This window comes from Phyllobates terribilis, unplaced genomic scaffold (assembly GCF_046119375.1).
Source record: "Phyllobates terribilis strain yellow unplaced genomic scaffold, ASM4611937v1 Scaffold_10__3_contigs__length_209671492, whole genome shotgun sequence".
NCBI classification, from domain to species: domain Eukaryota; kingdom Metazoa; phylum Chordata; class Amphibia; order Anura; family Dendrobatidae; genus Phyllobates; species Phyllobates terribilis.
Genome location: NW_027362770.1, coordinates 183,218,065 through 183,242,209, shown reverse-complemented (window position 1 = coordinate 183,242,209; position 24,145 = coordinate 183,218,065). Strand labels below are relative to the sequence as shown.

The 24,145-nt window shown below is 48.5% G+C and overlaps 1 protein-coding gene across 1 annotated transcript in view; it reads right to left on the bottom strand.

Moving 5' to 3' along the window:
* The window catches only part of DDX11 (DEAD/H-box helicase 11), a 132,258-nt gene that overhangs the window by 53,877 nt on the left and 54,236 nt on the right, over window positions 1–24,145 (bottom strand). Inside the window, exons 12-16 of the mRNA XM_073650295.1 lie at window positions 11,963–12,042; window positions 11,846–11,890; window positions 11,563–11,630; window positions 10,976–11,014; window positions 6,667–6,787 (exon numbers count right to left, since the gene is read on the bottom strand). Of these exons, the coding sequence (XP_073506396.1) occupies window positions 6,667–6,787; window positions 10,976–11,014; window positions 11,563–11,630; window positions 11,846–11,890; window positions 11,963–12,042 (353 nt within the window). The remainder of the gene's footprint in view (window positions 1–6,666; window positions 6,788–10,975; window positions 11,015–11,562; window positions 11,631–11,845; window positions 11,891–11,962; window positions 12,043–24,145) is intronic.

The following is a 24,145-nucleotide window of genomic DNA, read 5'->3' as shown; positions in this document are numbered from 1 at the left end:
GCAGCCACCACTAGGGGGAGCTCCCTTTATACAGAGAAATATGATTAGATCCTGTCTGCAGCCACCACTAGGGGGAGCTCCCTGTATACAGAGAAATATGATTAGATCCTGTCTGCAGCCACCACTAGGGGGAGCTCCCTGTATACAGAGATACATGATAAGATTCTGTCTGCAGCCACCACTAGGGGGAGCTCCCTGTACACAGAGATACACGATAAGATCCTGTCTGCAGCCACCACTAGGGGGAGCTCCCTGTATACAGAGATACATGATAACATTCTGTCTGCAGCCAACACTAGGGGGAGCTCTCTGTATACAGAGATACATGATAAGATCCTGACTGCAGCCACCACTAGGGGGAGCTCCCTTTATAGAAAGATACATGATAAGATCCTGTCAGCAGTCACCACTAGGGGGAGCTCCCTGTACACAGAGATACATGATAAGATCCTGTCTGCAGCCATCACTAGGGGAAGCTCCCTGTATACAGAGATACATGATAAGATCCTGTCTGCAGCCACCACTAGGGGGAGCTCCTTATATACAGAGATACATGATAAGATCCTGTCTGCAGCCACCACTAGGGGGAGCTCCCTGTATACAGAGATACATGATAAGATCCTGTCTGCAGCCATCACTAGGGGAAGCTCCCTGTATACAGAGATACATGATAAGATCCTGTCTGCAGCCACCACTAGGGGGAGCTCTCTGTATACAGAGATACATGATAAAATCCTGCCTGCAGCCACCAGTAGGGGGAGCTCCCTGTATACAGAGATACATGATAAGATCCTGCCTGCAGCCACCACTAGGGGGAGCTCCCTGTATACAGAGATACATGATAAGATCCTGTCTGCAGCCACCACTAGGGGGAGCTCCCTGTATACAGAGATACATGATAAGATCCTGTCTGCAGCCATCACTAGGGGGAGCTCCCTGTATACAGAGATACATGATAAGATCCTGCCTGCAGCCACCACTAGGGGGAGCTCCCTGCATACATAGATACATGATAAGATCCTGTCTGCAGCCACCACTAGGGGGAACTCCCTGCATACATAGATACATGATAAGATCCTGTCGGCAGCCACCACTAGGAGGAGCTCCCTCTATACAGAGATATATGATAATATCCTGCCTGTAGCCATCACTAGGGGAAGCTCCCTGTATACAGAGATACATGATAAGATCCTGTCTGCAGCCACCACTAGGGGGAGCTCTCTGTATACAGAGATACATGATAAAATCCTGCCTGCAGCCACCAGTAGGGGGAGCTCCCTGTATACAGAGATACATGATAAGATTCTGTCTGCAGCCACCACTAGGGGGAGCTCCCTGTATACAGAGATACATGATAAGATCCTGTCTGCAGCCACCACTAGGAGGAGCTCCCTGTATACAGAGATACATGATAAGATCCTGTCTGCAGCCACCACTAGGGGGAGCTCCCTGTATACAGAGATACATGATAAGATCCTGTCTGCAGCCATCACTAGGGGAAGCTCCCTGTATACAGAGATACATGATAAGATCCTGTCTGCAGCCACCACTAGGGGGAGCTCCCTGTATACAGAGATACATGATAATATCCTGCCTGCAGCCACCACTAGGGGGAGCTCCCTGCATACATAGATACATGATAAGATCCTGTCTGCAGCCACCACTAGGGGGGAGCTCCCTGCATACATAGATACATGATAAGATCCTGTCGGCAGCCACCACTAGGAGGAGCTCCCTATATACATAGATACATGATAAGATCCTGTCTGCAACCACCACTAGGGGGAGCTCCCTGTATACAGAGATACATGATAAGATTTTGTCGGCAGCCACCACTAGGGGGAGCTCCCTGTATACAGAGATACATGATAAGATCCTGTCTGCAGCCATCACTAGGGGAAGCTCACTGTATACAGAGATACATGATAACATCCTGTCTGCAGCCACCACTAGGGGGAGCTCCCTGTATACAGAGATACATGATAATATCCTGCCTGCAGCCACCACTAGGTGGAGCTCCCTGTATACAGAGATACATGATAAGATCCTGTCTGCAGCCACCACTAGGGGGAGCTCCCTGTATACAGAGATACATAAGATTCTGTCTGCAGCCACCACTAGGGGGAGCTCCCTGTATACAGAGATACATAATAAGATTCTGTCTGCAGCCACCACTAGGGGGAGCTCCCTTTATACAGAGATACAGGATAAGATTCTGTCTGCAGTCACCACTAGGGGGAGCTCCCTGTATACAGAGATACAGGATAAGATTCTGTCTGCAGTCACCACTAGGGGGAGCTCCCTGTATACAGAGAAATATGATTAGATCCTGTCTGCAGCCACCACTAGGGGGAGCTCCCTGTATACAGAGATACATGATAAGATCCTGTCTGCAGCCACCACTGGGGGGAGCTCCCTGTATACAGAGATACATGATAAGATCCTGTCTGCAGCCACCACTAGGGGGAGCTCCCTGTATACAGAGATACATGATAAGATCCTGTCTGCAGCCATCACTAGGGGAAGCTCCCTGTATACAGAGATACATGATAACATCCTGTCTGCAGCCACCACTAGGGGGACCTCTCTGTATACAGAGAAACATGATAATATCCTGCCTGCAGCCACCACTAGGGGGAGCTCCCTGCATACATAGATACATGATAAGATCCTGTCTGCAGCCACCACTAGGGGGAGCTCCCTGTATACAGAGATACATGATAAGATTCTGTCTGCAGCCACCACTAGGGGGAGCTCCCTGTATACAGAGATACATGATAAGATTCTGTCTGCAGCCACCACTAGGGGGAGCTCCCTGTATACAGAGATACATAATAAGATTCTGTCTGCAGCCACCACTAGGGGGAGCTCCCTTTATACAGAGAAATATGATTAGATCCTGTCTGCAGCCACCACTAGGGGGAGCTCCCTTTATACAGAGAAATATGATTAGATCCTGTCTGCAGCCACCACTAGGGGGAGCTCCCTGTATACAGAGAAATATGATTAGATCCTGTCTGCAGCCACCACTAGGGGGAGCTCCCTGTATACAGAGATACATGATAACATTCTGTCTGCAGCCAACACTAGGGGGAGCTCCCTGTATACAGAGATACATAATAAGATCCTGTCTGCAGCCACCACTAGGGGGAGCTCCCTGTACACAGAGATACACGTTAAGATCCTGTCTGCAGCCACCACTAGGAGGAGCTCCCTGTATACAGATATACATGATAAGATCCTGTCTGCAGCCACCACTAGGAGGAGCCCCCTGTATACAGAGATACATGATAAGATCCTGTCTGCAGCCACCACTAGGGGAAGCTCCCTGTATACAGAGATACATGATAAGATCCTGTCTGCAGCCACCACTAGGGGGAGCTCCCTGTACACAGAGATACACGATAAGATCCTGTCTGCAGCCACCACTAGAGGGAGCTCCCTGTATACAGAGATACATGATAAGATCCTGTCTGCAGTCACCACTAGAGGGAGCTCCCTGTATACAGAGATACATGATAAGATCCTGTCTGCAGCCACCACTAGGGGGAGCTCCCTGTATACAGAGATACATGATAAGATCCTGTCTGCAGTCACCACTAGGGGGAGCTCCCTGTATACAGAGGTACATGATAAGATTCTGTCTGCAGCCACCACTAGGGGGAGCTCCCTGTATACAGAGATACATGATAAGACCCTGTCTGCAGTCACCACTAGAGGGAGCTCCCTGTATACAGAGATACATGATAACATCCTGTCTGCAGTCACCACTAGGGGGAGCTCCCTGTATACAGAGATACATGATAAGATCCTGTCTGCAGCCACCACTAGGGGGAGCTCCCTGTATACAGAGATACACGATAAGATCCTGTCTGCAGCCACCATTAGAGGGCGCTCCCTGTATACAGAGATACATAAGATTCTGTCTGCAGCCACCACTAGGGGGAGCTCCCTGTATACAGAGATACATAATAAGATTCTGTCTGCAGCCACCACTAGGGGGAGCTCCCTTTATACAGAGATACAGGATAAGATTCTGTCTGCAGTCACCACTAGGGGGAGCTCCCTGTATACAGAGATACAGGATAAGATTCTGTCTGCAGCCACCACTAGGGGGAGCTCCCTGTATACAGAGAAATATGATTAGATCCTGTCTGCAGCCACCACTAGGGGGAGCTCCCTGTATACAGAGATACATGATAAGATCCTGTCTGCAGCCACCACTAGGGGGAGCTCCCTGTATACAGAGATACATGATAAGATCCTGTCTGCAGCCATCACTAGGGGAAGCTCCCTGTATACAGAGATACATGATAACATCCTGTCTGCAGCCACCACTAGGGGGACCTCTCTGTATACAGAGAAACATGATAATATCCTGCCTGCAGCCACCACTAGGGGGAGCTCCCTGCATACATAGATACATGATAAGATCCTGTCTGCAGCCACCACTAGGGGGAGCTCCCTGTATACAGAGATACATGATAAGATTCTGTCTGCAGCCACCACTAGGGGGAGCTCCCTGTATACAGAGACACATGATAAGATTCTGTCTGCAGCCACCACTAGGGGGAGCTCCCTGTATAAAGAGATACATAATAAGATTCTGTCTGCAGCCACCACTAGGGGGAGCTCCCTTTATACAGAGAAATATGATTAGATCCTGTCTGCAGCCACCACTAGGGGGAGCTCCCTTTATACAGAGAAATATGATTAGATCCTGTCTGCAGCCACCACTAGGGGGAGCTCCCTGTATACAGAGAAATATGATTAGATCCTGTCTGCAGCCACCACTAGGGGGAGCTCCCTGTATACAGAGATACATGATAACATTCTGTCTGCAGCCAACACTAGGGGGAGCTCCCTGTATACAGAGATACATAATAAGATCCTGTCTGCAGCCACCACTAGGGGGAGCTCCCTGTACACAGAGATACACGATAAGATCCTGTCTGCAGCCACCACTAGGAGGAGCTCCCTGTATACAGATATACATGATAAGATCCTGTCTGCAGCCACCACTAGGGGGAGCCCCCTGTATACAGAGATACATGATAAGATCCTGTCTGCAGCCACCACTAGGGGAAGCTCCCTGTATACAGAGATACATGATAAGATCCTGTCTGCAGCCACCACTAGGGGGAGCTCCCTGTACACAGAGATACACGATAAGATCCTGTCTGCAGCCACCACTAGGGGGAGCTCCCTGTATACAGAGATACATGATAAGATCCTGTCTGCAGTCACCACTAGAGGGAGCTCCCTGTATACAGAGATACATGATAAGATCCTGTCTGCAGCCACCACTAGGGGGAGCTCCCTGTATACAGAGATACATGATAAGATCCTGTCTGCAGTCACCACTAGGGGGAGCTCCCTGTATACAGAGATACATGATAAGATTCTGTCTGCAGCCACCACTAGGGGGAGCTCCCTGTATACAGAGATACATGATAAGATCCTGTCTGCAGCCACCACTAGGGGGAGCTCCCTGTATACAGAGATACATGATAAGACCCTGTCTGCAGTCACCACTAGAGGGAGCTCCCTGTATACAGAGATACATGATAACATCCTGTCTGCAGTCACCACTAGGGGGAGCTCCCTGTATACAGAGATACATGATAAGATCCTGTCTGCAGCCACCACTAGGGGGAGCTCCCTGTATACAGAGATACACGATAAGATCCTGTCTGCAGCCACCATTAGAGGGAGCTCCCTGTATACAGAGATACATGATAAGATCCTGTCTGCAGCCACCACTAGGGGGAGCTCCCTGTATACAGAGATACATGATAAGATTCTGTCTGCAGCCACCATTAGAGGGAGCTCCCTGTATACAGAGATACATGATAAGATCCTGTCTGCAGCCACCACTAGAGGGAGCTCCCTGTATAGTATACAGAGATACATGATAACATCCTGTCTGCAGTCACCACTAGGGGGAGCTCCCTGTATACAGAGATACATGATAAGATTCTGTCTGCAGCCACCACTAGGGGGAGCTCCCTGTATACAGAGATACATGATAAGATCCTGTCTGCAGCCACCACTAGGGGGAGCTCCCTGTATACAGAGATACATGATAAGATCCTGTCTGCAGCCACCACTAGGGGGAGCTTCCTGTATACAGAGATACATGATAAGATTCTGTCTGCAGCCACCACTAGGGGGAACTCCCTGTATACAGAGATACATGATAAGATTCTGTCTGCAGCCACCACTAGGGGGAACTCCCTGTATACAGAGATACATGATAACATCCTGTCTGCAGCCACCACTAGGGGGAGCTCCCTGTATACAGAGATACATGATAAGATTCTGTGTGCAGCCACCACTAGGGGGAGCTCCCTGTATACAGAGATACATGATAAGATCCTGTCTGCAGCCACCACTAGGGGGAGCTCCCTGTATACAGAGATACATGATAAGAACCTGTCTGCAGCCACCACTAGGGGGAGCTCCCTGTATACAGAGATACATGATAAGATCCTGTCTGCAGCCATCACTAGGGGGAGCTCCCTGTAAATAGATCCATACAGCTTAGAGCTCCACCTACTGGTGGCTGCAGGCAGGAAGGATTATTCATATCTATGGCATCTCCTGCTTGGGGTATTCGGTGCCCCCCGTTGTGTCCTCTATCCCCCGTACTGGTCGGGGTCTCACCTTCCCCCTGGTTTTTCTGATTCAGGTTCTGTAGGAATTGCTGGAGTCCTCCGGTTTTGCCTCCATCCTTCGCAGGGTTAATGATGGACGTTCCTCTAAATTTCTCGGTGAAGCCGAACAACTGGTGCAGAGACATGACACAAAAACCAGAGGACGATCACCGGACCCCCGAAAGATCCCCCCATAATGGCTGTCAATCAGCCTCTTTATGGTGGTCATTAACCCCTTAAGGATGCAGTGTTTACACTCCCCGTATAGCATATATACAACCTGTACAGAGTATATATCCCCCCGATACAGTGTATATATCCCCCCGATACAGTGTATATATCCCCCCGATACAGTGTATATATCCCCCCATACACTGCATATATCACCCCGTACAGTGTATATATCCCCCCATACACTGCATATATCACCCCGCACAGTGTATATATCCCCCCATACACTGCATATATCACCCCGTACAGTGTATATATCCCCCCATACACTGCATATATCACCCCGTACAGTGTATATATCCCCCCGATACAGTGTTTATATCCCCCCGATACAGTGTTTATATCCCCCCGATACAGTGTTTATATCCCCCCGATACAGTGTTTATATCCCCCCATACACTGCATATATCCCCCCATACACTGCATATATCACCCCATACAGTGTATATATCCCCCCGATACAGTGTTTATATCCCCCGATACAGTGTATATATCCCCCCATACACTGCATATATCCCCCCATACACTGCATATATCACCCCATACAGTGTATATATCATCCCATACAGTGTTTATATCCCCCCGATACAGTGTATATATCCCCCCGATACAGTGTATATATCCCCCCGATACAGTGTATATATCCCCCCGATACAGTGTATATATCCCCCCGATACAGTGTTTATATCCCCCCGATACAGTGTATATATCCCCCCATACACTGCATATATCACCCCGTACAGTGTTTATATCCCCCCGATACAGTGTTTACATCCCCCCGATACAGTGTTTATATCCCCCCATACACTGCATATATCCCCCCATACAGTGTATATATCCCCCCGATACAGTGTATATATCCCCCCGATACAGTGTATATATCCCCCCGATACAGTGTATATATCCCCCCGATACAGTGTTTATATCCCCCCAGTATAGTGTATATATATCCCCCCGATACACTGTATATATCCCCCCGATACACTGTATATATCCCCCCATACAGTGTATATATCCCCCCGTACAGTGTATATATCCCCCCGTACAGTGTATATATCCCCCCGATACAGTGTATATATCCCCCCATACACTGCATATATCACCCCGTACAGTGTATATATCCCCCCATACACTGCATATATCACCCCGTACAGTGTATATATCCCCCCGATACAGTGTATATATCCCCCCGATACAGTGTATATATCCCCCCGATACAGTGTATATATCCCCCCATACAGTGTATATATCCCCCCATACACTGCATATATCACCCCGTACAGTGTATATATCCCCCCATACACTGCATATATCACCCCGTACAGTGTATATATCCCCCCGATACAGTGTTTATATCCCCCCGATACAGTGTTTATATCCCCCCGATACAGTGTTTATATCCCCCCGATACAGTGTTTATATCCCCCCGATACAGTGTTTATATCCCCCCATACACTGCATATATCCCCCCATACACTGCATATATCACCCCATACAGTGTTTATATCCCCCCGATACAGTGTTTATATCCCCCGATACAGTGTATATATCCCCCCATACACTGCATATATCCCCCCATACACTGCATATATCACCCCATACAGTGTATATATCACCCCATACAGTGTTTATATCCCCCCGATACAGTGTATATATCCCCCCGATACAGTGTATATATCCCCCCGATACAGTGTATATATTCCCCCGATACAGTGTATATATCCCCCCGATACAGTGTATATATCCCCCCGATACAGTGTTTATATCCCCCCGATACAGTGTATATATCCCCCCATACACTGCATATATCACCCCGTACAGTGTTTATATCCCCCCGATACAGTGTTTACATCCCCCCGATACAGTGTTTATATCCCCCCATACACTGCATATATACCCCCATACAGTGTATATATCCCCCCGATACAGTGTATATATCCCCCCGATACAGTGTATATATCCCCCCGATACAGTGTATATATCCCCCCGATACAGTGTTTATATCCCCCCAGTATAGTGTATATATATCCCCCCGATACACTGTATATATCCCCCCGATACACTGTATATATCCCCCCATACAGTGTATATATCCCCCCATACAGTGTATATATCCCCCCGTACAGTGTATATATCCCCCCGATACAGTGTATATATCCCCCCGCAGTGTATATATCCCCCGTACACTGCATATATCCCCCCGTACACTGCATATATCCCCCCGTACAGTGTATATATCCCCCATACAGTGTATATATCCCCCCGCACAGTGTATATATCCCCCCATACAGTGTATATATCCCCCCAGTATAGTGTATATATATCCCCCCGATACACTGTATATATCCCCCATACAGTGTATATATCCCCCCATACAGTGTATATATCCCCCCGATACAGTATATATATCCCCCCGATACAGTGTATATATCCCCCCGATACAGTGTATATATCCCCCCGTATACTGCATATATCCCCCCGTACAGTGTATAAATCCCCCCGCAGTGTATATATCCCCCCGCACAGTGTATATATCCCCCCGTACACTGCATATATATCCCCCCGATACAGTGTATATATCCCCCCCGTACAGTGTATATATCCCCCCGTACACTGCATATATATCCCCCCCGTACAGTGTATATATCCCCCCGCACAGTGTATATATCCCCCCGCACAGTGTATATATCCCCCCGTACACTGCATATATATCCCCCCCGTACAGTGTATATATCCCCCCCGTACAGTGTATATATCCCCCCCGTACAGTGTATATATCCCCCCCGTACAGTGTATATATCCCCCCCGTACACTGCATATATCCCCCCGTACACTGCATATATCCCCCCCGCACAGTGTATATATCCCCCCGATACAGTGTATATATCCCCCCGTACACTGCATATATCCCCCCGTACAGTGTATATATTCCCCCCGTACAGTGTATATATCCCCCCCGATACAGTGTATATATCCCCCCGTACAGTGTATATATCCCCCCGCACAGTGTATATATCCCCCCGCACAGTGTATATATCCCCCGATACAGTGTATATATCCCCCCATACAGTGTATATATCCCCCCATACAGTGTATATATCCCCCCATACAGTGTATATATCCCCCCATACAGTGTATATATCCCCCTCGTACAGTGTATATATCCCCCCCGTACAGTGTATATATCCCCCCGTACACTGCATATATCCCCCCCGTACAGTGTATATATCCCCCCGCACAGTGTATATATCCCCCCGCAGAGTGTATATATCCCCCCCATACAGTGTATATATCCCCCCCATACAGTGTATATATCCCCCCCATACAGTGTATATATCCCCCCCATACAGTGTATATATCCCCCCGTACAGTGTATATATCCCCCCGTACAGTGTATATATCCCCCCGTACATTGTATATATCCCCCCGCACTGTTTATATATCCCCCCGTACAGTGTATATATCCCCCCGTACAGTGTATATATCCCCCCGTACAGTGTATATATCCCCCCGTACAGTGTATATATCCCCCCGCAGTGTATATATCCCCCCCGCACAGTGTATATATCCCCCCCATACAGTGTATATATCCCCCCCATACAGTGTATATATCCCCCCATACAGTGTATATATCCCCCCATACAGTGTATATATCCCCCCGCACAGTGTATATATTCCCCCGCACAGTGTATATATCCCCCCATACAGTGTATATATCCCCCCGTACAGTGTATATATCCCCCCCGCACAGTGTATATATCCCCCCCGCACAGTGTATATATCCCCCCCATACAGTGTATATATCCCCCCCATACAGTGTATATATCCCCCCCATACAGTGTATATATCCCCCCATACAGTGTATATATCCCCCCGCACAGTGTATATATTCCCCCGCACAGTGTATATATCCCCCCATACAGTGTATATATCCCCCCGCACAGTGTATATATTCCCCCCCACAGTGTATATATTCCCCCGCACAGTGTATATATCCCCCCGTACAGTGTATATATCCCCCCGTACAGTGTATATATCCCCCCGTACAGTGTATATATCCCCCCGCACAGTGTATATACGCCTCTTACCTTCCTACTGATCATGCTTTTCATACAATATCTCTGGACCTGTGGACAGAGAGGACGTAACAACCATCATCAGGTAGTACAGTCATCACAGGGGGCAGCGCTGAGGACCCCCGGGGACAGACCCTTGCAGGATCATTACCTGTATACACATTACAGGGGGCAGCGCTGAGGACCCCCGGGGACAGATCCTCGCAGGATCATTACCTGATTACAGGGGGCAGCGCTGAGGACCCCCGGGGACAGATCCTCGCAGGATCATTACCTGTATACACATTACAGGGGGCAGCGCTGAGGACCCCCGGGGACAGACCCTCGCAGGATCATTACCTGTATACACATTACAGGGGGCAGCGCTGAGGACCCCCGGGGACAGACCCTCGCAGGATCATTACCTGTATACACATTACAGGGGGCAGCGCTGAGGACCCCCGGGGACAGACCCTCGCAGGATCATTACCTGTATACACATTACAGGGGGCAGCGCTGAGGACCCCCGGGGACAGACCCTCGCAGGATCATTACCTGTATACACATTACAGGGGGCAGCGCTGAGGACCCCCGGGGACAGACCCTTGCAGGATCATTACCTTGAACAGGTTGATGTTGTCCACGTGACTGTAGAAGAGGAAATCATTGATGGATCTCAGCTCGGTGCCTGCGAGAAACACAAGATGAAAGACCCCCTGACATCTCTGCCCGGGACCCCCACATCAGAGCGGAGCTCGGTGACAGTCGTCCGTCTTGGGATCTGTTCACACCACTGATTAAGCGTCTGCTGTCCCTCGCCCGCCTCCGGTGTGTGACCAGCGGCTGGACGTCCCGTATTGCTCCGCCACATACAGGAGACGCCGCGCTCTGCACGTTACTCACCCGCCTGCGACACTTTCTGGAAGTTTGGGTTCTGCTTGACGTTCCCTGTAAGACAAGAGGCGACGTCATATCTCATGTGAGGGGCGCTGTCTACCGGGACCCCCATAGAGTCCTCACCTCCGAGGGCCCCCGCAAACTTCTCCAGCAGGAAGAGAAGCTGCTTTATGTACATCAGGTTTTTTGCCTTCAGTCGACTCCTGAAAATGCAAAAAAGTCTGAAAGTGAGAGCGACGCAAAGTGTCACCAGTCACATCCAGAGCTGCACTCATTATTCTGCTGGAGAACCCGCAAAATACCGGGAACACCCGCAAGACCCGCCGTATACCGGGAACACCCCACAAGACCCACCATATACCGGGAACACCCCACAAGACCCGCCGTATACCGGGAACACCCCACAAGACCCGCCGTATACCGGGAACACCCCACAAGACCCGCCGTATACCGGGAACACCCCACAAGACCCGCCGTATACCGGGAACACCCCACAAGACCCGCCGTATACCGGGAACACCCCACAAGACCCGCCGTATACCGGGAACACCCCACAAGACCCGCCGTATACCGGGAACACCCCACAAGACCCGCCGTATACCGGGAACACCCCACAAGACCCGCCGTATACCGGGAACACCCCACAAGACCCGCCGTATACCGGGAACACCTCACAAGACCTGCCGTATACCGGGAACACCTCACAATACCTGCCATATACCGGGAACACCCCACAAGACCCGCCGTATACCGGGAACACCTCACAAGACCTGCCGTATACCGGGAACACCTCACAAGACCCGCCGTATACCGGGAACACACCACAAGACCCGCCGTATACCGGGAACACCCCACAAGACCCGCCGTATACCGGGAACACCTCACAAGACCTGCCGTATACCGGGAACACCCCACAAGACCTGCCGTATACTGGGAACACCCCACAAGACCTGCCGTACACCGGGAACACCTCACAAGACCTGCCGTATACCGGGAACACCCCACAAGACCTGCCGTATACCGGGAACACCTCACAAGACCTGCCGTATACCGGGAACACCCCACAAGACCTGCCGTATACCGGGAACACCCCACAAGACCTGCCGTATACCGGGAACACCCCATAAGACCTGCCGTATACCGGGAACACCCCACAAGACCCGCCGTATACCGGGAACACCCCACAAGACCTGCCGTATACCGGGAACACCTCACAAGACCTGCCGTATACCGGGAACCCCCCACAAGACCTGCCGTATACCGGGAACACCTCACAAGACCTGCCGTATACCGGGAACCCCCCACAAGACCTGCCGTATACCGGGAACACCTCACAAGACCTGCTGTATACCGGGAACACCCCACAAAATTCTGGATAACTCAGGATCAGTAATGTAATGTATGAACACAGTGACTGCACCAGCAGAATAGTGAGTGCAGCTCTGGAGTATAATACAGGAGGTAACTCAGGATCAGTAATGTAATGTATGTACACAGTGACTGCACCAGCAGAATAGTGAGTGCAGCTCTGGAGTATAATACAGGATGTAACTCAGGATCAGGAATGTAATGTATGTACACAGTGACTGCACCAGCAGAATAGTGAGTGCAGCTCTGGAGTATAATACAGGATGTAACTCAGGATCAGTAATGTAATGTATGTACACAGTGAATGCACCAGCAGAATAGTGAGTGCAGCTCTGGAGTATAATACAGGAGGTAACTCAGGATCAGTAATGTAATGTATGTATACAGAGACTGCACCAGCAGAATAGTGAGTGCAGCTCTGGAGTATAATACAGGATGTAACTCAGGATCAGTAATGTAATGTATGTACACAGTGACTGCACCAGCAGAATAGTGAGTGCAGCTCTGCAGTATAATACAGGATGTAACTCAGGATCAGTAATGTAATGTATGTACACAGTGACAGCACCAGCAGAATAGTGAGTGCAGCTCTGGAGTATAATACCGGATGTAACTCAGGATCAGTAATGTAATGTATGTACACAGTGACTGCACCAGCAGAATAGTGAGTGCAGCTCTGGAGTATAATACCGGATGTAACTCAGGATCAGTAATGTAATGTATGTACACAGTGACTGCACCAGCAGAATAGTGAGTGCAGCTCTGGAGTATAATACAGGATGTAACTCAGGATCAGTAATGTATGTACACAGTGACTGCATCAGCAGAATAGTGAGTGCAGCTCTGGGGTATAATACAGGATGTAACTCAGGATCAGTAATGTAATGTATGTACACAGTGACTGCACCAGCAGAATAGTGAGTGCAGCTCTGGAGTATAATACAGGATGTAACTCGGGATCAGTAATGTAATGTATGTACACAGTGACTCCACCAGCAGAATAGTGAGTGCAGCTCTGGAGTATAATACCGGATGTAACTCAGGATCAGTAATGTATGTACACAGTGACTGCACCAGCAGAATAGTGAGTGCAGCTCTGGGGTATAATACAGGATGTACCTCAGGATCAGTAATGTAATGTATGTACACAGTGACTGCACCAGCAGAATAGTGAGTGCAGCTCTGGAGTATAATACAGGATGTAACTCAGGATCAGTAATGTAATGTATGTATACAGTGACTGCACCAGCAGAATAGTGAGTGCAGCTCTGGGGTATAATACAGGATGTAACTCAGGATCAGTAATGTAATGTATGTACACAGTGACTGCACCAGCAGAATAGTGAGTGCAGCTCTGGAGTATAATACAGGATGTAACTCGGGATCAGTAATGTAATGTATGTACACAGTGACTGCAGCAGCAGAATAGTGAGTGCAGCTCTGGAGTATAATACAGGATGTAACTCAGGATCTGCAATGTAATGTATGTACATAGTGACTGCACCAGCAGAATAGTGAGTGCAGCTCTGGAGTATAATACAGGGTATAACTCAGGATCAGTGATGTAATGTATGTACACAGTGACTGCACCAGCAGAATAGTGAGTGCAGCTCTGGAGTATAATACAGGATGTAACTCAGGATCAGTAATGTAATGTATGTACACAGTGACTGCACCAGCAGAATAGTGAGTGCAGCTCTGGAGTATAATACTGGATGTAACTCAGGATCAGTAATGTAATGTATGTACACAGTGACTGCACCAGCAGAATAGTGAGTGCAGCTCTGGAGTATAATACAAGATGTAACTCAGCATCAGTGATGTAATGTATGTACACAGTGACTGCACCAGCAGAATAGTGAGTGCAGCTCTGGAGTATAATACCGGATGTAACTCAGGATCAGTAATGTAATGTATGTACACAGTGACTGCACCAGCAGAATAGTGAGTGCAGCTCTGGAGTATAATACAGGAGGTAACTCAGGATCAGTAATGTAATGTATGTACACAGTGACTGCACCAGCAGAATAGTGAGTGCAGCTCTGGAGTATAATACAGGATGTAACTCAGGATCAGTAATGTATGTACACAGTGACTGCACCAGCAGAATAGTGAGTGCAGCTCTGGGGTATAATACAGGAGGTAACTCAGGATCAGTAATGTAATGTATGTACACAGTGACTGCACCAGCAGAATAGTGAGTGCAGCTCTGGAGTATAATACAGGATGTAACTCAGGATCAGTAATGTAATGTATGTACACAGTGACTGCACCAGCAGAAGAGTGAGTGCAGCTCTGGAGTATAATACAGGATGTAACTCAGGATCAGTAATGTAATGTATGTACACAGTGACTGCACCAGCAGAATAGTGAGTGCAGCTCTGGAGTATAATACAGGATGTAACTCAGGATCAGTAATGTAATGTATGTACACAGTGACTCCCCCAGCAGAATAGTGAGTGCAGCTCTGGAGTATAGTACAGGAGGTAACTCAGGATCAGTAATGTAATGTATGTACACAGTGACTGCACCAGCAGAATAGTGAGTGCAGCTCTGGAGTATAATACAGGATGTAACTCCGGATCAGTAATGTAATGTATGTATACAGTGACTGCACCAGCAGAATAGTGAGTGCAGCTCTGGAGTATAATACAGGATGTAACTCAGGATCAGTAATGTAATGTATGTACACAGTGACTGCACCAGCAGAATAGTGAGCGCAGCTCTGGAGTATAATACAGGATGTAACTCAGGATCAGTAATGTAATGTATGTACACAGTGACTGCACCAGCAGAATAGTGAGTGCAGCTCTGGAGTATAATACAGGATGTAACTCAGGATCAGTAATGTGATGTATGTACACAGTGACTCCCCCAGCAGAATAGTGAGTGCAGCTCTGGAGTATAGTACAGGAGGTAACTCAGGATCAGTAATGTAATGTATGTACACAGTGACTGCACCAGCAGAATAGTGAGTGCAGCTCTGGAGTATAATACAGGATGTAACTCGGGATCAGTAATGTAATGTATGTATACAGTGACTCCACCAGCAGAATAGTGAGCGCAGCTCTGGAGTATAATACAGGATGTAACTCAGGATCAGTAATGTAATGTATGTACACAGTGACTGCACAAGCAGAATAGTGAGTGCAGCTCTGGAGTATAATACAGGAGGTAACTCAGGATCAGTAATGTAATGTATGTACATAGTGACTGCACAAGCAGAATAGTGAGTGCAGCTCTGGAGTATAACACAGGATGTAACTCAGGATTAGTAATGTAATGTATGTACACAGTGACTGCACCAGCAGAATAGTGAGTGCAGCTCTGGAGTATAATACAGGATGCAACTCAGGATCAGTAATGTAATGTATGTACACAGTGACTGCACCAGCAGAATAGTGAGTGCAGCTCTGGAGTATAATACAGGATGTAACTCAGGATCAGTAATGTAATGTATGTACACAGTGACTGCACCAGCAGAATAGTGAGTGCAGCTCTGGAGTATAATACCGGATGTAACTCAGGATCAGTAATGTAATGCATGTACACAGTGACTGCACCAGCAGAATAGTGAGTGCAGCTCTGGAGTATAATACAGGATGTAACTCAGGATCAGTAATGTAATGCATGTACACAGTGACTGCACCAGCAGAATAGTGAGTGCAGCTCTGGAGTATAATACAGGATGTAACTCAGGATCAGTAATGTATCTACACAGTGACTGCACCAGCAGAATAGTGAGTGCAGCTCTGGGGTATAATACAGGATGTAACTCAGGATCAGTAATGTAATGTATGTACACAGTGACTGCACCAGCAGAATAGTGAGTGCAGCTCTGGAGTATAATACAGGATGTAACTCAGGATCAGTAATGTAATGTATGTATACAGTGACTGCACCAGCAGAATAGTGAGTGCAGCTCTGGGGTATAATACAGGATGTAACTCAGGATCAGTAATGTAATGTATGTACACAGTGACTGCACCAGCAGAATAGTGAGTGCAGCTCTGGAGTATAATACAGGATGTAACTCAGGATCAGTAATGTAATGTATGTATACAGTGACTGCACCAGCAGAATAGTGAGTGCAGCTCTGGGGTATAATACAGGATGTAACTCAGGATCAGTAATGTAATGTATGTACACAGTGACTGCACCAGCAGAATAGTGAGTGTGTCGGGGTAAAAGAGAATATATATATTTGTAACTTTTATACTTTTGTAACTTTTATACGCTTTTTTGCTAATGTACTAACCACCATTTTGTGTCATATAACAATAAGCTTTCCTTGCTACGTAATACTCAAATCGAAACTTAAACTAAGACATTTCCAGCGTTGCCAAGACTTATTCCAGAGAAACGAAACAAGATTATAAGCTGACGGCTGCAATATCTGCCCAGAGACTGAGATAAGGAGATGTGGACCAATCAGGAGTGGCCAGACATTGGACTTTCATGGCTTACCCCGCCCCGGACAACCCCTTTCCCCTCCCATTATGTAGTGTATTTAGATTTGTGCATGTAAAAAAATAAATGCAGAACAATGCTGAGGACGTTGACTGTAGTAGTCTTCTGAGCATGCTCTGAGCTTGAACCAGCTTGTTGTCTGACTCATTCTTTGAATGGTTGACCCATGCTCATAGTTTGAATTTGGAGTGACTGGAGGACGAGTGGAATGTCATCACGACCCCCACAAATGGCGCCCAACGTGGGGCGTGGCTAGCGGTACGCCGCCCTCCCGGACCCATATTGCTGATTTCCCTGGTGGTGACCGCGGTGGCTGAATTTGAGGCCTGATCAACCTCCATCGAACACGGTAAGTTGAGATGTATTTTATATGTCTCACTTGCCTGTGTGTCAGCCGCAGCAGTTCCTGTTGGGGTTGTCAGGTTGGATCTGGGTGGGTGACCGGTCGAGTGGTGAGACCTTGGGCGTCCCACACCACGTCCTGAACCAGCAAGTGTTAAAACGAGTGACGTCGCATGCCTGCGCGTGCTCGTGTGCACACCACCTCCTCCTCCCCCGGTCACTGTACTTTTCTTAGATAGCTGCCTCCCGTAACTGATAGTCAAGGTTACAAAGCATTCCTGAATTGTAGTGTAAGGGAGAAAGAATCTGTGACGAATTGAGGTGTGCTCTTCGTCTAACACAGAGACTGCTGTAAAGTCAAGGTTAGGAAACAGTGTATTGAGGTGTCTCTACACTGTCGGGTGGTACCGTGGTAGGAAAGCAGATAGATTGAGGTGTCTCTCTATCTAAACAGTGTATCGAGGTGTCTCTACACTGTCGGGTGGTACCGTGGTAGGAAAGGAGATAGATTGAGGTGTCTCTCTATCTCATCAGTGTATCGAGGTGTCTCTACACTGACGGGTGGTGACCTGTAGTCAGGGTGCCGTGGTGAGTCGCACTGTAAAGTCGCCATTCAAGGCTAGGAAAGGAGTTAGATTGAGGTGTCTCTCTATCTCATCAGTGTATTGAGGTGTCTCTACACTGAGGAATGGCGACCTGTGGACTGCACCAGTGATCTGAGTCGCGACAGATCATTGCATTCTATAAGAAAATGTTGAGTATATTCAAATTTGAAAGATCTCGTAAGTTGTGGAATGCTGCTGTGGGAGTTAAGCCAATTAGTGGAGTTACGGGAAGGCAAGAAGGCAAGAAGAATGTTAGGAATTTGTAGAATATGATAAGCTTATCCAGTACAGGCAGGCTTTAGTCTTCAGTTTAGAAAGAATGTGTTACACAGAAGTTGGGAAAGTTGGGTGAGGATTTCTGCAAGCACATCTTAGAGTAGATGGTGCAGGGGGGAACAGAGAATGCCGAGCCTTTGCTCGGATACATGAAAGCTGCAGAATGTGATTTGTTATGTGACCCTAAATTGGCCGTAACCCCGTTGATGCCTGTCACTACACCGAGCCCTCAGCCACCACCCTATAATGGCGCCGACGCTAAATCATCGGAAGGATGGATGTGTCGTATGTGCTGACAGCAGAACCCGAAGTTCTGCTGTGTCTGTGGGGGGGGGGCCGCCCATGGCACGATGCCCAGCCTGCCCCCAAGAACAATCCCACCCCCACTCCCCCCTCCTCCCTCCAACGGCCATCTTACTACACCTTTTCCTGCCTCCAAGAACTATCCCATTTCCACTCCAACTCCTCCCTCCCACAGCCATCTTGCTACACCTCTTACTTGTTGTGGGAGGCCCGGAAAGCCCCAATCCAGTCTATATCCACTACTAGATCCGTCCGGTGCATATTACCAGCCACCAGCACAGGTGGAAAAGCCCGTAGTCCCAGAGTACCCATCTAAAACTAATGTGACACCCTCTGCTCCAGTCCACGATGCTGAGACGCTTCCCCTGTTTCCTATGGGAGTCACCCACAACCCTGGGGATATCCTCCTCAACTCCCCAGAATTTCAGGCCAGACTGCTCTCCTTCCGCCAACATACTGTTACTCAAGACGATACGGAGCCAGATGAGGGATGGGCTCAAGATACTCCAGCCCCCCCCCTCCTTTATCCCATACGTCTCCTATGGCATCCTCCACCCCATATCCATTACCCGTACTCCGGCCCTTGCTCCAAGCAACTGCTGAAAGAGCACCACCCCTCAGCCCCTCAGGAGTCTGGGACCCCTGCCGCTCCCGTAATCTAGTAGACCCATCAGGACGCCCTGTCACTCTGTCAATAGGCTATGGTGACATCCTTACACATCGGGTGGGGGCCAAAGTCAACCCTGCAAACACCTGTATGAGCCATGTTGGAGGATTGGCTCGCAAAATTTCCCTTGCTGCTGGTTCTACTCTGGCTGCAGAATGCCAGGCTCACTTAGCCGAAAACGGAGAGCTTTCAAAAGGCCATGGTTTCCACAAAAGCAGGACCCCTTAGTACGTATGAATCCGGCCTAGAATACATGAAACAGTTAAAAGCCTGGGCTCAGAATCGCTTGTCAGATCAAGCTGGGTCTGTACAAGATGTTCAACAAGACCCTGATGAATCTGTGGAAAGATCTGCTGCAAGACTCAGCATGCATTTTAAGGATCTCGGATACAGTCCTCACGTCAAGATGCAGGCCGCCCTGTTGGTTCAGGCCCTAGTAGATGGCCTACAAGACGCTCTCAGAGATGAAGTCCTGAGAGTACGGCCCGAGATTCGTTCTTCTTCTTTCAACGACGCGGTGGATATCGTTAAAGCTTTCCAAAAATCAATGCTAAAAATGGAAAAGGATACTAAGCCAAAGAAGAAAACCGCTCCTGCCATGCTATATCAAGCTCAAGAAAGCTACCCACCCCCTGGCAACCAACATGGAATCAAGTGGGTAATGGTTAAAGGCACAGGTGATGATACTCCTCCCACATATAGAAAACAAGACAGAAGAGATGACAAGGGATCATCTAGAAACAGGAGACAATCTCGTGATTCTGAAGGACGAATGTTGTGTTGGGAGTGTGGTAGCCTTGACCACATCCTCAGAGACTGTCACTTTACAGGTGGACACTGGGGCGGCCACATCTGTCATTTCCTCTGCACAGCTCCCTCCTTCTGTATCCCTATCACCGGATACCCTCACCTGTGTTGGGGTGGAAGGCCAACATATTTCCTCTCCACTCACAGTCCCTGTGTCTGCAGGACCGTTCACCGGAGTACTCACAAGATTCTTGGTCTCTGAAACTTGCCCTGTCAATCTGTTGGGAGCCGATCTCTTAGAGCGGATGAAGGCAACAATTACTTTCGGAAACCATGGTATGGAGCTTCTTTTGCGGGACCCTCATTCCAAACAAGGGACTGAAGACCGCGGTGTTCTTAAAGCCTTCCCTCTCATGATGATGACCATACAACCTCACAGTTCCCTCACTCTCTGTGGTCCAGCGGGCCAGAGGACGTTGGCCTCCTGCAGGTTCCCCCGGTCCGAGTACACCTCAAGCCTGGACATAGGTACCCACGGTTGCCACAATACCCCCTCAAGGCTGCACAAGAACAAAGCTTGAGTACCCAAGTCGTTTCCCTCCTGGAATCAGGAGTCCTTGTCAGATGTGTATCTCCATGCAATACACCCCTCTTTCCTGTAAAAAAGAAAACCGTTCCGGGAGAGCCTCCAAGATACCGGTTGGTTCAGGATCTCAGAGCCGTCAATGCAGCTACCATTTTAGAAACTCCAGTGGTACCCAACCCAAACACCCTTTTGTCTCAGGTGCCTCCAACGGCCACCTTGTTTACGGTGTTAGATCTGGCCAACGCCTTCTTCAGTATACCCTTACATGAAGATTCGTGGTTTCTTTCTGCCTTCACCTTTCAAAGAGCACAGCTTATATGGACCAGGACTCCGCAAAGAGCCCAGAACTCTCCTAACCAATTCACTCATTCTATGAAGTCTATTCTGGAGCTATGGGTTCAAGAGAACCCTCAGGTCACCCTTCTACAGTATGTGGATGATCTTTTACTCTGTAGCACTGAAGAAAATTTGCCAGAGATGTCAGCATCCCTTCTCTGGTTTCTTCACTCAGCTAACTGTAAAGTCTCGAAAGGCAAAATCCAATGGTGTCTGCCCAAGGTCATTTTCCTCGGACATTGTATATCACAAGGTACTAGACATCTGACTGAAGAAAGAAAACAAGCCATCATGGATATCACTTTCCCAACCACCTATTCCGCTATGCAGACTTTCCTTGGCCTCATCACTTACTGCAGGCAATGGATCCCTGATGCCTCAAAGCTCATGCAACCTCTGTACGACTGTCTCAGGGATGAAGGCTCAGTTTGGTTTCATGCTGAAAATCCACGTGTTTCTCATCAACACAGACTATGTTTTGACAGCCTTAAACAGGCTGTTGTTTTTGCCCCGGCCTTGGGCTTACCAGACTATACTCAGCCATTTCACTTTTTTGTCTCGAAATCGGAAGGTCATGCCTCTGGAGTTCTAGCACAACGCTATGATCATAAGTATCGGCCTTTGGGCTACTACTCAGCCCGCCTGGACCCTGTCGCCCGAACTGCCTCCACGTGCCTTAAGGCGGTCCACGCTGCTCACATCCTCTTTGACAAGTCAGCTGACCAGATGTCTGACTATCAATCCTGCCACTTTGCTTCCACCTTCTAGGGGGGAAGGTGAAGAGGGTGAAGATCCATTGGTGGAACCTCATGATTGTATAAAAATTTTGCAGGAAGAGACTTCTGCTCCAGAGAATATGGTGGCACATCCGCTCGCAGACCCTGCCTTGCACCTATGGACTGATGGATCCCGTTTCGCAGACCCTCAAGGAAAGTTCCACACGGGATATGCTGTCACAACAGACCTAACAGTCCTCAAGGCTGAAGCTCTACCACCATACATGTCTGCACAAGAAGCTGAACTTGTGGCTCTCACAGAGGCCTGCCACCTGGCAGCAGGAACAAAGGCGAATATGTATATACCGATTCCAGGTATGGACATGGAATTTGCAATGATTCTGGACTCTTGTGGAAGTCTAGAGGATTCATCACAGCTGCAGGTACACCAGTGAAACATGTCTCATGGATTAAGGCCCTAATGAAGGCCCTGGAACTATCCATTCAGGTTGCTGTTATCAAGGTCAAGGCTCATGGAAGACTAGAATCCAGAGAAGCCAGGGGCAATCACCTAGCTGACCAAGCAGCCAAGACTGCAGCAGTGGAGAATGTGTCATCAAAGTGGCAGGAAAAGGAAGAAGAGATGGGAGAAACCCTGCAAACCGTAGCTGTGGCGCTCACTAGAGCAAGAGCCAAGGAACAGCCGGTGGAAGACCATACAAGTCCAGCGGAGACACGAGTGGAATCCAGGGGGGTCAGGATGCCTAAAGAAAAATTGTGTGAGGAACAAAGGAAGACCCCCCACTGAAGAAGTCAAGCAATGGAAAGCGGCAGGAGCCGTGCTGGCAGGTCGCAAAGATTCAAAGGTCAACTCGACTCTTTACCAAGTGGATGGGAAGCCTTGCTTGCCTAGACGCATGTACTCAGCTGTGGCAGCATGGGCTCACGGGCCTACACACAGAGGAAAGAATCAAGCCTTGGCATGTATCAAGAAACTGTACTTTGCACCCGGAATCTCTTCCACTGTGACTGCGTACTCAAAATCCTGCTCTGTCTGCGCTACCTGCAACCCAACGTGTACGGCACGGGTCCCTCTCCAACACCTGGCTAAACCAGACTACCCTTGGCAGAGAATACAAGTCGACCATATCCAAATGTCTAAAGCAAGAAAATAGGAGTACGTTTTGGTAGCCGTGGATATGTTCTCAGCCTGGCCCGAGGCCTACCCGGTTGTCAACATGACTGCTAAAGTCACAGCCAAGAAACTGATCACCGAAATTGCCTGCAGATTTGGAGTTCCCCAAGTCATAGAATCGGATCAAGGACCAGCTTTCACAGCAAATATCTACGAAGAACTCTGGAACATGTTGGGAACAGATTTGGGCCTCCACACTCCATACCATCCTGCCAGTTCAGGCAAAGTGGAGAGAATGAATTCCACACTCAAGACCCAGCTCTTGAAAATGACCTAAGATCATCCCCTCCCCTGGCCCGACCTACTCCCTATAGTATTGTATCATATCACACACACTCCTCAGGCCAAACATGGGCTGACTCCCTATAAAATTTTGTTTGGGACCCCACCCAAGATAGAAGAGATTAGGCCCCAAGAGTTGTCTGAAACACATGATAGAGTGGTAAAATTTGTGATTGTTTTGTCTAGAGAATTGACTAACACCCGCTCTCCAGTATCTGCTTCTCTCCCAGAATCTACAGGTGATGCAGTACATGATTTCACCCCAGGCGATCTAGTGTATGTGAAGAAGTTTGTCCGGAAAGACTGCCTCCAGCCGCGGTTCGAGGGACCGTACACTGTGCTTCTCACCACCCCGACGGCTCTGAAGCTTGAGGGCAAGAGCACCTGGATTCACGCCTCCCACTGCAAGAGAG